This window comes from Leopardus geoffroyi, chromosome C1 (genome assembly GCF_018350155.1).
Source record: "Leopardus geoffroyi isolate Oge1 chromosome C1, O.geoffroyi_Oge1_pat1.0, whole genome shotgun sequence".
Lineage (NCBI taxonomy): Eukaryota > Metazoa > Chordata > Mammalia > Carnivora > Felidae > Leopardus > Leopardus geoffroyi.
In genome coordinates, this window is record NC_059328.1 from 203,669,933 (window position 1) to 203,685,836 (window position 15,904).

The 15,904-nt window shown below is 44.1% G+C and overlaps 1 protein-coding gene and 1 pseudogene across 1 annotated transcript; one reads left to right on the forward strand and one right to left on the reverse strand.

Annotated features, from left to right (window-relative positions):
* Positions 1–3,500: 3,500 nt before the first annotated feature.
* Positions 3,501–6,501, forward strand: LOC123596936 (annotated as a pseudogene).
* Positions 6,502–9,248: 2,747 nt separating this feature from the next.
* On the reverse strand, positions 9,249–15,655 carry RESP18 (regulated endocrine specific protein 18). The gene is given in 6 exon segments (XM_045475151.1): positions 9,249–9,400; positions 11,283–11,370; positions 11,758–11,890; positions 12,903–13,007; positions 14,975–15,190; positions 15,634–15,655. Coding segments are annotated over 6 exon segments (615 nt in total). The 3' UTR covers positions 9,249–9,349.
* Between the last annotated feature and the right edge of the window lie 249 nt (positions 15,656–15,904).

The window sequence follows — 15,904 nt, forward strand, 5'->3', positions numbered from 1 at the left end:
TAATTCTCTTTAAATTAACACAGACACGCCCCTCCCCCATTTTTGACTTTGTCTTGTTGGATAGACCCGGTTAGTTTTTATTTACAACTCCCCACCTTCTGTATTTGTCTGATTGTTTCCTCATGATAGATCTCCCTGTATTTGCCCTGTATCTATCCTGTGTATCCCCTGCATTTACTGTAAACTAGAAGTTATATCTAATGTCTTGATTGGATCAGGTTAATTTTTTAAACATTTTTAACTTATTTTGAGAGAGAGGGTGGGAGCAGGAAAGGGGCAGAGAGAGAGGGAGAGAGAGAATCCCAAGTAGGCTCTGTGCTGTCAGCATGGAGCCCAATGCAGGGGCTGGAGATCAGGAACCATGAGATCATGATCTGAGCCAAAACCAAGAGTCTATCACTTAACCAACTGGGCCACCTGGGCGCTCCTACCCTGAAATACAATTCCAACTGGAAATACAATTCCAGCTGGAAATGTAGCATACATTCTTATTTTTTTGGTTTACCAATTTGGAGCATAATGAATTTTGGATGTAGGAGCTACCTTTGACAGTGACAAATAAATTTTTAAGAAACATCCTAATGACTTTTCTTGTTTGAGCATTACTATGGGAAGTATGGGTTTTCATATAGTCAATGAGCATCAATCAATTGCAGTAATCATTCTTTTTTTATATTCAAATTGCCCCAGAATAAGTAAATGAAAGCTCCTTTAAACTGGTTTGGTGTCTTTTTGAAACATCCCACTAATAACTGAAAGTTCTCTTACTTTCTATCATTCCAAGATGCACCAGGTTCATGTTTTTTATTCCCTGCCCTAGACGTGAAAGCAGCCATTCTTCCAAAGATACTTGGTAGCTTTTAATAAGGACCGATTTTAGAGACCACAATCTGGCTGGGTATTTTTTAATGTTTTTATTTATTTATTTATTTATTTATTTAGAGAGCAGGAGAGGGGCAAAGAGAGAGAAGGAGAGAGAGAATCTCAACCAAGCTCCATGCTGGGCATGGATTCCGGGCTCAATATCACGACCGAGAGATCATGACCTGGAGCCGAAATCAAGAGTTAGACGCATAACCGACTGAGCCACACAGGGTGGCTGGAGCCTGGGAGTCACCCAGGCTCCTCCACGATCTGGGTTTCCAGGGTGATAATGGAGGAGTGCCTGGGTGGCTCAGTCCGTTAAGAGTCCAACTTCAGCTCAGGTCATGATCTCATGGTTTGTGCTGATAGCTCAGAGCTTGGAGCCTGCTTGGATTTTGTGTCTCTATCTCTCTCTCTGCCCCTCCCCTGCTTGCACTCTGTCTCTCTCTCTCTCTCAAAAATAAATAAACATTGAAAAAAAAGGGTGATAATGGAAACTGAAGTGATATTGCTTTTAGGCCCTTTGAGTGCACAGAACTAGAATATTAAGATACATGCACACACAAACCCACACTCACACATACTGATATTTCCAATTTAAAAAGTTTTTTATTTGAGAGAGAGAGAGAGAGAGAGAGAGAGAGAGAGAGAAGAGAGAGAGAGAATCTCAAGGAGGCTCCACACTAATCAAGGAGCCTGATGCAGGGCTTCATCTAACGACCCTGGGATCATGACCTAAGCCAAAATCCAGAGTCAGGTGCACAACTGACTGAGCCACCCAGGCACCCCAACCAATTAAAATTTAACTGTGATTTTTATTGCACTCTTGATTTTGTACTGGTATCTCTTTATTCTCACACTGAAAACTTTGGTTTCTTATGGCATTAATATAATCACTTATATGTGTAATCCTACAATATACATACAATAATTTACAAATAATAATATAAACATTACTCAACTAATAAAACTATAAGGACATCTAAGATGTGTGGTAGTTTATTTTGTCCCTCAGGGTATACCATCAAAATACTGCTTCCTAAAGTCACTTGAAATAGTTCTTTGTGTAGTCATTTTTACCAATTTGATATACAATTTGGTTTGTTTCAGTTTGTTTTCAATTTTAGGGTTTTTTTTTTTACTTTATATATAATTTTATTTTTTGAATATGTAAAATATTTACATTTTTCAACAATCAAAACTATATAATAAAATATACTCAGGGAATTCTCCTCACCTTCCACAATTCCTTCTGCCATCTTTATCACTTCACTCATTTATTTCCTTTTTAAAAACTTTGTAAATTGTGAAATAAAACAAACAGAAAAATACATAAAGCCAAAATGAACAACTTAACAAATTATCACAAAATGAACACCCATGTAACCTAAGTCAAGAAATAGAACATTTCTAGCACCCTAAAAACCTTGTGTTTCCCAGTCATTACTCTTCCAAAGGTAGCCATTATTCATTCTCTTTTTGACCATGTTTCTTTGCTTTTATTTACAATTTTAACCTAAGAATGCATGGTTGGGTCATGAAAGTATAAAGAAAAGTAAATATACATAGATTTTGGATTATCCCCAGTCTTGGGTTATCATGAATAGTGTGACTGTGTATATACCATTGTACATGTTTCCTGTTGCACGTATGTGCCGGGGGAATGGACAGCCTGTAACAACCTCACAGGGAGGAAGCTGGGGAAAAAGAACTTTTATTCTCACTCTCCTCATTCCCTCCCTCTGATCTCTCCTAGTATTCCCATTGTCCTAACCTAACCAGAATCCAGGGGAAAAGGGAGCTCATTGAAATAGTACATACAGGTTAGCCTCCTGAGACAGAAAATAGGGTGAAGGTAGAGAGTATATCCTAGCAGCAAACTTTAGGTATCAGCTCACTTGATCCCCTTTTCTCTCTCTCCCTTCCCTTCTCTCTTCTTGAGAAATCATCTGAAGTATAATTGTTACTCTTTTAGAGGTAACCCATCTTTTATTGTCAACAGTTTTAATACGTTGTGATTTGAGAGACATTTCTTTCCATTTATTCACCCTGAGATTCAGTTTCTTGAATACATGGCTTGATGTCTTCAATCAATTTTGAGGCATTCTCAGACATTATCATCTTAAATTTTTTTTAATGTTTTATTTATTTTTGAGACAGAGACAGACAGAGCATGAGCAGGGGAGGGGCAGAGAGAGGGGGAGACACAGAATCCGAAGCAGGCTCCAGGCTCCGAGCTGTCAGCACAGAGCCTGATGCGGGGCTCGAACTCATGGACTGTGAGATCATGACCTGAGCTGAAGTCGGACACTCAACCAACTGAGCCACCCAGGCACCCCGACATTGTCATCTTAAATATTGATTCTACCCCATTTCCTTGTTCCCTTCCTTCTGGAACTCCAAGTCAATGTATGTTAGACTGTCATGTAGTATCTTTTATGGTTCTACCATATCTTTTGTATCTTCCATTCTTTTGTCTATACTTCATTCTGGATATTTTCTTTTGAACTACAGTCCAGTTTATTAATTTTCTCTTCACGTGTGTACAGTCTAATGCTTTGAACTTGTCCAGAAACTATGGTACACTCAGTCAAAGTAAATCTGAAGAGTTTAATGAAAGAACTACCTATAAAGGTATGGACAGGTAAAGAAATGTAGACCTTTGTCAACTCACAGCCAGACAGTGATTGGAGTCAATCCCTGTGGCTAATATAGTGATACCCATATCTGTCTATTGGTTCAGTGGCATGAGGAACCCAAAGTGACTGGGTGGTAGTCCCAGCTTCCAATTCAACTATGACTATGACTATGACTATGACTATGACTATGGGAAAACATTCCTCTCTTGGGCACTAGGACCTGAAAACTCATTATTCAGGAGATGGGAAGCACAGGTTCCTTCAGATATTTTGAGGTATAATAGTGAGGGGGCCACTCTGACCTTTACTCCTTAGTCCCAAAACTCTTGGGGATGGATAAAACAATCATTCCATAAGTTCACTAATGGTGAGTGAACATTATCAGAAGTATTGAGGACAGAAAGGGCAAATCCATATCCAGAATATAATTCACTGCCATTTTTCCTTTTTCTTTTTAAAAACTGTTTATTTGTTTATTTTTAAGAAAGAGAGAGAGAGAGAGAGCAAACAGGGGAGGGGAAAGGGAAGGAGCAGAGAGAGAGAGGGAGAGAGAGCATCCTAAGCAGGCTCCTCTCTGTCAGCTCAGAGCCTGATGTGGGGCTTGAATCTATGAACCACGAGATCATGACCTGAGCTGAAATCAAGAGTTGGACACTTAACCAACTGAGCCACCCAGGCACCCCTATTTTTCTTTCCTTCCTTCCTTCCTTCCTTCCTTCCTTCCTTCCTTCCTTCCTTCCTCCTTCCGTTTTTTCTTCTTTCTTTCTTCTTTCTTTCTTTCTTTCTTTCTTTCTTTCTTTCTTTCTTTCTTTCTTCTTGACAGAAAGAGAGTATGAGTGGGGGAGAGGGACAGAGGGAGAGAGAGAGAGAGAGAGAGAGAGAGAGAGAGAGAGAATCTTAAGCATACTTCATGATCCTGGGATCATGACCTGAGCTGAAATCAAGAGTTGAATGCTCAACCGACTAAGCCACCCAGGTGTTCCTCACTGCCTTTTTTCATGGTGAAAGAGGTTCAAAATAAAATTCTGTCACCAGGTATGCCATTTTGGGAGCTCAACATTATCCTCTGCTGTAAGCAAATTGGTATTCAGGTGGGCTGTAACTGCACCATTCAGGAGGAGGGAAATTCATGTTGGTAAGCCCATGCATTTCCTGCTCCACATCCATTGATATGTGGACCCATTAAGAAAGCACCAGGGGGCCTGGGGAAAGAGGATGAATGTTATCCACAGAATTGGTCATTTCATAACCTCATTACTGACAAGCTTTCCTACAGTCTACTTCTTCTCATGATTATTTACACAGGAAACCACAACTGTCTTCACACTGTTCCTCCCAAGTGAACCCTCTCAGACTTTCTGGTCACAGATTTTCATATCTTGTTCTATTCAAATCCCAGATCAGCCAACCAACCTGCTATTCATGAATACTGTTATCAGTATAGACGAATACTTCAAATTTTTTCTTCTTCAATTCTGAGTGGACCACCAGATCTACCAACAAAACTTCCCACAGAAAGGATTGCTCTTCACCAATGTAATTCACAGACACTTCTGAATTGTGCTGTAATGTAGCACTCTTCCATTTCTAACTGTTGCCTGCATTTTGTGCAAACATCTATAAATTGTCTCTGTGCTTTCCCCCCCACTCTATTAGGCAGTCATAGAGAATTCCCCAGAAAGCTGTAATAAGGTTGTGGGAAAGGCAGTGAAGCAAGGAATCTGGGCTATCTTTTCATGTAACTTGTTTAATCCATATCTTCTTGGGCCCAGTCGTGTATACACCATTTCTATTTAACAGTAGAACGCTGTGATGAACCTCCAATTTTATGGTTTACTGGATCAGATAATACCCAATGCATAATTACTGGTTGTCCCATGGCCAGGTGTTCAGTATTCCAGGGCCTGGTAGGAAACTAAGCTGCTTTTCAAATGGAGAATAGCTGATGGCCTAAAAGGGCACAGCTTTCCTTTAAAATCCTAGGGATCTACCTTATAATAATCTTACTGGGGCTTACCAGAAGATTCATGTGATGTCTCCGTCTACTACAGACACTTCGTTGCTCCTGAGGCCACTGGTCATAATTATCAAGTGAAAGGACTACTTGCATTGCCACTCGGAATTCCTGCAGAATGTTCCCTTGTTTCAGGCCATACGAAAGCCTGATGGGTTAGAGTTGAAATGTGTTTTCTGTTGCCTCAAATGCCAAAGAGGCCCATTCTTCCACAAAGAGTATTGTCTCTTTTTCATTGCAAGTGTCTCACTTTAGAGAGGGCATCTTGACATGCCACAGACAATTGGACCCTAGAAACTTCATTAATGTGGCAGGACTCTGAGCTTTCCTGAGGTCCTTCTTCCATGCATGTGTCTTATGACATCTAGGGCTCATGCTACCTTCTGCTCATCATATTCAGTTGCCACAATATCATCAAAATAATGGACCAGTGTGATTTCCTGTTTCCTCTGGCATGTTGGATTGTCCAGAGGGCTCCTTATGCTTTTTGTGTTGATTTGTGGTTTTGAGGATGTGTTTGTAACCTGTAATGAGCACTGGCTTCAGGTCAGAATTAAACAAAATTCTTATTTGCATTACCAGAAACCTCAGCATTATGAAATATATCTGGGAACTGGCTGTCCTACAACTGGATGGCTGTTGGACTTTTTTGAGTTTCTTTACCTAGTCTCTTCTTGTGGAATCAAAACTGAAGAGTGCCCATGGAGTATTCTCACTGAAAGTTCAATCACTTACAAGCCAGCATATTTAAATGTCACTGGTTACCTCCCAATATCATGCTATAATCAAAGAAGATTTTAATTCACTTTGGTGCAGAATGAGATAAAGAATAATAGTACTACATATGGGGAAACATCCCAAGGGCCAGTGGGACAGGAAAAGTCAATATCACCTTGAATGGAAAATGTGGAGACTCATCCACGACTGTCTTTTGGGTATAGTTTTCCCCTTTTGGACCACATAAATTTTATCCTTCCCTGTTAAGGGTAGGAATTAAACTATAAATTCTAGATGGTGAGGTAACCTTATTGGCCTTGGCATGGTGACTGTCTGTGGATTGCACTGCCTATTAGAAGCTGCACTAGTGCCCAAGGATATTATCTTTTACCAATTCATAAATGATATCTTTAAATGAAGAACTTGCTCCAATGTCTGTATTTGTGAACTCATTGGGTAGGGGAAAAAAAGAGCTTCTCCAGATTTTAAATTTATAATAAAGGCCTATTTAAAAGGCAAAACAACAGCAACACATTATAGACCAGTGTGATTTTCTGTGGGCTATCAAAGTAAAATATATCTCTCCAAGCCACACTTTTAAATTTTTTTTTTTCAACGTTTATTTATTTTTGGGACAGAGAGAGAGAGACAGAGCATGAACGGGGAGGGGCAGAGAGAGAGGGAGACACAGAAACAGGCTCCAGGCTCTGAGCCATCAGCCCAGAGCCCGACGCGGGGCTCGAACTCACGGACCGCGAGATCGTGACCTGGCTGAAGTCGGACGCTTAACTGCGCCACCCAGGCGCCCCTCTCCAAGCCACACTTTTAAAGAGAACAGACTTGCCTTGTTTCTTCTTTACTTTTTTTTTTTTTAATTTTTTTTTCAACGTTTATTTATTTTTGGGACAGAGAGAGACAGAGCACGAACGGGGGAGGGGCAGAGAGAGAGGGAGACACAGAATCGGAAACAGGCTCCAGGCTCTGAGCCATCAGCCCAGAGCCCGACGCGGGGCTCGAACTCACGGACCGCGAGATCGTGACCTGGCTGAAGTCGGACGCTTAACCGACTGCGTCACCCAGGCGCCCCTCTTCTTTACTTTTTAAAATGTGTGACTACTAGAAAATTATATTTTTAGTTTTATTTTTTTGAAAAATTTAAATTACGTATATAATTATAAATTATATTTCTACCAGACAACACTGACTTAGGAAATTCATCCTTTTCCATTCTTATCAGAGAAGACAGCTGGAAGAAGTTGGCATTCACATGACAGAGATAATAGTATATCCTAAAACGGTCTTACTTGAGCTCAAAGAGTTTATAGATATTCTTTTTGTTTTTGAGAGAGAGTGAATGGGGGAGGGTCAGAGAGAGAGGGAGACACAGAATCCGAAGCTGGCTCCAGGCTCTGAGCTGTCAGCACAGAGCCCAATGCAGGCTCGAACTCACAGACCATGAGATCATGACCTGAGCCGAAGTCGGATGCTTAACTGAGCCGCCCAGGTGCCCCGAGTTTGTAGATATTCTTTTTTTTTTTTTTTCAACGTTTATTTATTTTTGGGACAGAGAGAGACAGAGCATGAACGGGGGAGGGGCAGAGAGAGAGGGAGACACAGAATCGGAAACAGGCTCCAGGCTCTGAGCCATCAGCCCAGAGCCCGACGCGGGGCTCGAACTCACGGACCGCGAGATCGTGACCTGGCTGAAGTCGGACGCTTAACCGACTGCGCCACCCAGGCCCCCCAATATTCTTAATTTAATATATCAAATGTACCATCTTTTCCTTTATTTATTGAACTTTTGTTTCCTCCTTAAGAAGTCATTTCCAACTATTAGGACATGAAGTTATTCTTGTGCTATCCTCTAAATGCTTTATCTACAAAGTTTTGCAGAATAGAAGTTCAGAGAAGTGAAATGAAACCACCAAATGGCTTTAAGCTGTAGAATAAGTTTCATCATTTAATTGTTCACATTGACCTATAATCCACCTGGATTCTATTTGTGTGTACATTTTAAGTTAAAGTGACAAAGGTGAATTTTTCTTGTAAGGGTACTCCATTGTTTCTGAACTATTTATTGAAAATATTACCTTCTGTCTGCAGGGCCACCTTTATTATAAATAAAGTATCCACATTGTTGTGGACCTATTTCTGGGCACTTTGTTTCATAGATCTACCTGTATATCCTCACATCAACACCACACTTCCTTAATTACTATAGCTTCTTCATACTAAGTATTGATAGCAGGGAGAGCAAATCATCCATTTCAGAAACATCTTTTCTCCTATTCACTTTTTACATTTTTTACTTTGAGAGGCTCCTAGTTATTGTTTTTTATTATTGAAGTATAACATATCCAATAAAGTATATAAACTTATGTTTATTGCCATATGATTATTAGTATATGCACACATGTACTTAGAGAAATCAAATCCTGATACCTGCCCACTTGCTTACACCTGTGAGTATCCAGTGAGTGTGAGAATATTTGAGAAGCATAAAGCTCTGCAAATAGGATATTCTGGTGTTCAGTTGGGCTGAACCTAGTTGGTCAGATTACCTACTCCCTTTTAAGATTTTCAGGTGTCAGGAGGAAACTGGCAGGAGCCATCAAAATGTTTAACATGTGCACACTTTGGTTATAGCACTTCTCTGTTGATTCTTGGGAGCAGGATGAGTGGGAGATGGCTGGCAGGGGTGGTAATGCTGGAGATGGAGACCCTCATAAAACAGCAGGGTCCAGGCCTGTCTGACATGGAAGGGTATGCAACTAGACCACACAGTGCAGGCAGGTGTGGGTGGGGAAGGCTGCATTCCAGCTGTGGTCCCACCTCCACTTTCTCCACTTCAGGAATGGTCATTGAAGGGAAGACAAGACAGCATTCCACGCACCAAGGAGCTGTGCTCTTTCTCACTGCACCCTTGTTCTGGTCCACCCCTACTCTTCCACTTCAGAGGCTCTGGCCGTGTCCAGACCCCACCCACCCTACCTCAAGACAAATCACAGAAAGAGTTTGCACAAAAGTCCACTTTAATGATCCAGATTTGGGTCATCCTAGAACTGCTCCTCTGGAGGGCAGAGGGCACTGGGGCAGAGAGGCTTCATATGAGGTCTCAATCAGCAACAAGGTTGTGGCCCACAGTGGGGGGTGGCTCAAAGAAGTCCTAAAACAAGAAGAAACAAAGGATTGGAATCAGTATGTGGGAAGGTGGCCTCTTCCTCACCTACTTTCCCTCACAAAATGCTTCAATAACAGCCTGATTGAGTAAGCTACAATGACTCAGCCCACCCATTGTCTGTCCTTCTGGCTCCCACAGAGTTATCCAGCTCTCCATGCTTTTCCCTGGGGCTCTGGGCTGGGGAAGAATGGCAGCACCTTGTTTTCATTTACAGAAACACCATGGCAACCATCCTTTGCAAGTGGATCTGTCACCTAGCTCTGGATGCCTTGACCCAGCAACCAATCCAGACTTAGGAAGACCAGCTGCTATCTGATGGAGTGGGGACTGGTTTCCTAGGAGAGCATGCAGGGCTGGAAGCTCCCTGTGGTGCAGGCTTCTTGCAGGCTCTCAGTTTCTATGCTTGCTCTTCTCACAGCCTATACCACAACATCACAAGAGTGGCCTTTTGAAATCATGTATCACATTATGATTGTTTAGGGCTTCCTTAAAACTTCCCAGTTAACTTGCCACTACATTTAAAATAAAATCCATGAGTCCCTATATGGCCAGTCCTGGGCCTACTTCTCCAACCTAATCTTCTGCCACTGACTTTTCCACCTGTTCCTTTAACCTGAATGGTATACTTGCTTCAGGACATTTGTCACTGCTCTCTGCCTGGGATGGCCATCCTTTATACCTTCCTCTGGCTGCCACCTTCTTGTAATTTAGGTCTTAGTCCAAAAAAAAAAAAAAAAAAAGACTTTTGTTATTGTGGAGGAGTTGGACGTTGGGAACAGCCCAATTCTCACTGCAGTCCCTGAGAGGAAGGGCAGGGGATGTGCCCCTGTGAAATGTCTGGGAATCAGGAGCCCTGGGTCCAGTCTTGGCTTTGCCATGAACCTACTATGTAGCTGTGAGTAAATCCCTTGACCAGCCTGGGCCCCAATGTCTTATCTATAAAGATAGATGGGAGTGCTAGATGGGTGTTTTTAATCTGGATTCTGAAGAGTTTAAGCATCTCAAAGAGATAACCCAGAGCCTTGCCCAGGTGACTTGCCCAGGCCACAGGGTAGAGCAAGGAGGGGAAGGAGTGCTGAATGTGAAGGCCTCTGGACTACCTCTCCCATTTATCCGAAGGAGCTTTGCTATCCCTTGCTGTATGCAAAGGAGTATATGGAGAAAAAAAAAAGGACTTTTTAATTGTTTTTAATTTGGCAATTTTAGGGGTGCCTGGCTGGCTTAGTCAATAGAGCATGCGACTCTTGATCTCAGGTTCATGAATTTGAGCTCTGCATTGGGCATAGAACTCACTATAAATAAATAGATAGATAGATAGATAGACAGATAAACTTGGCAATAAACTTTGCAATTTTCAATGCTTATTTTATTTTGTTTTTTAATGTTTATTTATTTTTGAGAGATGAGAAAGAGAGAGAAAGAGTGAGAGCACAGTGAGGGAGGGGCAGAGAGAGACACAGAGAGACAGAGGATTGATCTGAAGCAGGCTCTGTTGTAACAGCAGTGAGCCCTACATGGGGCTTGAACTTAATGAACTACGAGATCATGACCTGAGTCAAATTCAGGCCCTTAACTGACTGAGACGCCCAGGTGCCCCTCAATGCCTATTTTAGACTCAATGCCTATGCACAACTTATAGATAATTTCTTCTTTAGAGGCTTCCACATCTGCCCTCCCAACCTCTCATACTGATACCCCCAGGTGTTTCTGTGAGAGAGAAGGAGGATGGGGGTACCTTTCGACTGGGAAAGGAAAGACCTTCAGCTTATCTGTTCACACCTCAATATTCATTCCCTTCATAGCTGCCTTCCTCATTTCAACAGGTTCTTGGTGGTTCCAAATTCCTGAGAAAAAGTCAATCCTTTACCTTGACAGGGTTGGTCACCTCTCGTTTCAGGGTCTTCAGATCCACTTTGGAGGTAAAACATTGATCCCTGTTCACTTTGGCCATTGGGCTCTGGGAGGGGGGAAGCCAGAAATCAAGAAGAAGGCAGAAAAGGATGACAGGGCTCCAGAAGGGAAAGGGTAGGATCCAAAGTCAGGGATTTAAAATGCTTGAGAAGACACATAAGTCTTACCTTGGGGAATAGGAGTCAAAGTTTCTCCTCTTGCTTGCCCCTAGAAGAGACAGGGATGACAGTTGGGAGGTAGGCCTGCTAACATCCATCTCTCTCTTTGCAGATCTCACTAATGGCTAATGGAGCTGTTTTTTGTGGAGCCTAGACAAAACATCCAGATCATTCTCATAGTCCTGCCAGCAGCTCTTACCTGCAGTTTTAATATCTGTTCTCTCCCTGCTGTCTGTCTGCTAGATGTGTGGATCAACCATAGGCCTTTCATACCTTATCCCAGTGGTTTTGGTGGGAAAGGTTGCCTATCCATGCCTCAGACATGGATCTTGGGGGTAGAATCTGCTGATGTGCCCCATCCTCTGGGTCATCACACCCTGGGTGATGTCATCCTTCCAGAACAAACCTGCAGGGTGAAAGGATGTGGTGAATTGACACCTGGGACACTGACAGCTCGGAGCCTGAAGCCTGCTTTGGATTCTGTGTCTCCCTCTGTCTCTGCCCCTCCCCTGCTTGTGCTATGTCTCTCTCTCAAAAATAAATAAACATTAAATTTAGAAAAAAAAAAGTTGCTTAGCATAGTGCCTGGTGTGCAATAAATTTTCAACTAGGATTATATTCTGTTTGCTGGTTCATTTGATGCTATTGTGAGGATTAAAAGAGATTAGGGATGTAAAGAGTGCTTAGAAAACTCTTAGGAAGCGATTTCCAAACTTTAGTGTGCATCGGAACTTCCTTGTTAAAACACAAATTACTGTTTCCCACCCCCAGAGTTTTTGATTCAGTAGATCTGGGGTGAAGCTCAAGAATTAGCATTTCTAACAAGTTCTTTGGTGGTGCTGATGCTCCTGGTCCTGGGATGCACTTTGAGAACCACTGCTCTAAGGCATTACACACATATTAGACATCAGCAGTAGTACCAATCATATGAATTCAAGGTAGATTTCCTATCTGACCCTCCCCCATTCATTAAATTCTGCTCTAAGGAAGCATCAGCCATCTGTCTCCAAGGGATTTTCCACTCCCTTTCATTCCTCCTCTCTACTAGTCATCCATTTGCTCTGCTTCCTACTCAGAGGCTGAGGGTGTGTGTGTGTTCTGGCTGAGAACTTAAGGATTCCTGGCTATGGAAAAACTCAGATAGCACTATGGGTTGGAGCTCATCAGAAGGAGTTGGATGCTGGCTTGTTCTAGAAGCCTCTGCTGGGTTCTTCCAGGGTGATCAAGGGCAAACAGTCCACCTATCCAACTCCACCCCCATTGCAGTCATACCCCCTTCTCCATGAGGTGAGCATGACAGGAAAGTTTCAAGTAGAGAAATCTGAGAAAGAAAGCCCATCCACAGATCAAACAGCCCCTCACTCACCCACCCCAATTTTCTGATCAGGCTGCAGCCTCTCTTCCCAGCCCGTACTCACTTAGGGGCACAATCTGCTGGAGTACAACTTGCAAGTGCTGGAAGACTGTAGAAACAAATCCGTGGAGGGGCCAGAGCTGCCCCACTCCCACTTGGCCCTGACCATCTAAGGGCAGAATGGTGGAATCAGCAAGAGAGCTTGGCCAGAAGCTTTTTAAATCCCAGTTGAAGAAAAGCAGCTGTCTTTCACTATCACCCCTGGGTTCCCTGGTTTCTGTTCCTCTCACCAGACCCTTCTTCCTTACAAATCCTCCTTCTTTTCATTTTTCCCTCCCCCCCATCACCACCTGCCCTGTTCTTCAGCACCTGCACCTCATTCTCCCTTGATGCCATTTTCCAGGTAAGAGCTTGCAAGCAAAGTAGCCTGTGGAGGATGAACTAAGAAGACACTCAGAAAGCTACACACCTGGAATGGATAATCAGGTGATAAGTGGGGCATGGGAAGCAGGTGAGCTGCATCTCAAAGAAGGCCTGAAATCCTGGAGGGGATTAGAACGGAGGCCTGGAACCCTTAGAGGAAGGAAGTATTGGTAAGTACAGGATTTGTGTGTCTGGATCCTTGTCCAGAAAACCAGTTTGTCTAACTGCATAGGAGAAGGACAGGGTGTGGGGGAGAACAATCCCTAATGCTATAACACTTTCATTATTCCGGGTAGATGGGGTAGAGTTGGCAGAGTCCATTTTTTTTTTTCAACGTTTATTTATTTTTGGGACAGAGAGAGACAGAGCATGAACGGGGGAGGGTCAAAGAGAGAGAGGGAGACACAGAATCGGAAACAGGCTCCAGGCTCTGAGCCATCATAAGCCATCAGCCCACAGCCTGACGCGGGGCTCGAACTCACGGACCGTGAGATCGTGACCTGGCTGAAGTCGGACGCTTAACCGACTGCGCCACCCAGGCGCCCCCTTTTTTTTTTTTTTAATATAATGGAATTACCATGAGTCATTATGGACAGGCATTAAAAAGGAATTGTCCTCTGGAATCAAATGGATCCCCATACCAATTCCCTGCCTTTAGGAAGGAGTAGAGCTTCCAGCAGCCTACTGAGAAAGATAAGAACTTCTTCTGGAAGGGGAGATCATTGTCTGAGGCATTGATCCCAGGACTGATAGGAAAACTGGTGACCTGGACACCCTCTGCCAGAACCCACAAAGCACCTGGCGCTGTCCGTGGTGCTGAGGGGGTGGCCGAAACCTGGCTTGGAAGAGGCGTCTGAGCGGCAAAGACGGCGAGGCATCCCTACAAGAACGTTCCCCCCGCCGCCCCCCGCCCCTCCACCACCACACACACACACTCCTCCAGTCAACCGCCACCAGGCCTCCTCCCACAGTTCTTCACGAGTCCTCCGCATTGGCCTCTAAATCCAAGAATCGGGCGGGGAAAGTTGGCGTCAGACTAGGAGTGCGTCAGACTAGGAGTTTGCGCCCTCTTCCCCACGCTCTTGGCACTGGAATCCTCGAGTCTGCGCAGTCAATCTCTGGCTGCTCAGACGTGAGTCAGCGCTGGTCTCCCCCGAGGGCGCTGAGTGGAGGGAGAGGAAGAAGGATGGGCCTTTTCCCCTCCATTCTCTTTTACCCCAGCCTAGCCTTCTCCTTCTTATCAGAAATTAGATCGCAGACGCCAGGCTCTGAGGGCTTATGATGAATCCCTGGCTCGTTTCTCGGCTCAGCTTTCTCTCTGGAGTCAGGACGCCCGTACCCGTGGGTCCCTGCTCCTATTGTCCAGAGATCCTGCCTATCCCTCAGCTCCTGGCATCTCTCTTCCTTGGTCCCTCGGTGCGTCTTCTCCTGTACCGGCATAGGCGGGGCTTACTTCCCTCTGCCCACTTATTTTCCCGTTCTCCTTCACAATCTTCCCTGAGTTCGCTTCTCTTAGGTCCAGATCCCACATGCGGAGCCCCACCCCAAGGCTGCGTCTCTTTCTACGAGACCCTCCCACATTTGTCTCTTTTCACGTTCTCAGACACATACTTTTCCTCCTAAGTTCCTAACCTTGAGGCCCCTGACCCACTTCTCTCAGGATCGCTCTCTGGCCTGCCCTTCCCCACCCCCTCCCCCAGGTTTCCTCCTGACCGTGGCCACTAATGTCGCTGCAGCCCCCTGGGCGGCTGTTCAGCAGCACGAAGCAGAGGAGCAGCGGAAGCCCCCCAGAACCCCTAGGCCACAGTAGGTGCTGCATTCTCCCGGGATCAGCGCGTTCACTCCCCTCCTAAGTTGCAGAGAAAGTAGAGACAGCAGCAGGAGGGGCTAAACAGGACTGTAGCTTCCCACTCGCAGCGAGGGTTGGATCTGCACAACCCTCCCTTGGCAGCTTGTCCAATCGCGGGCGGGCCCTGTCCCCTGAGGACGCGTAGCCAACTCCTCCCCTTGTTTTTTTTTTGTTGTTGTTGTTTGTTTTTTGTTTTTTGTTTTTTGTTTTTTTTTACCGCCCCCAGAACCATCCTAACTCATCCCCAGGCGCCCGCTTTTTTACGTTAATCAGGTCCCAAGGACTAATGCTTCTACTCCTAGCCCCAAAGTTGTAGAAACAGATTGCACGTTAAGATGTGGGTGGGAACTGTACCTGCCCCATAAGTTTGTTATGACGATTAAATATGAACATCCAGTGGACAGTAAACACTCGATGTAATTAGTCTATTTTTATTACCCTTGATGCTTACTCTACCCTCAGCTCCTAAAAATCCTCAACATACTTGCATTCAACCCGCAAAATATATTGCACATCCACCCACTTCTCTCCACATCCACTGTCATTGCCTTGGTTCAAACCTCCATATTGTTTGATAACTAACAAGCGAACTGAACTCTTGGCTTCCATTCTTTTTAAAAATTTTTTTAAAAATGTTTATTTAGTTTTGAAAGAGAGGGAGTATGAACTGGAGAGGGGGAGGGGCAGAGAGAGAGGGAAACACGGAATCCAAAGCAGGCTCGAGGCACAGAGCCTGAGGCGAGGCTCAAACCGAGGAACCATGTGATCATGACCTGAGCAGAAGTTGGAAGCCT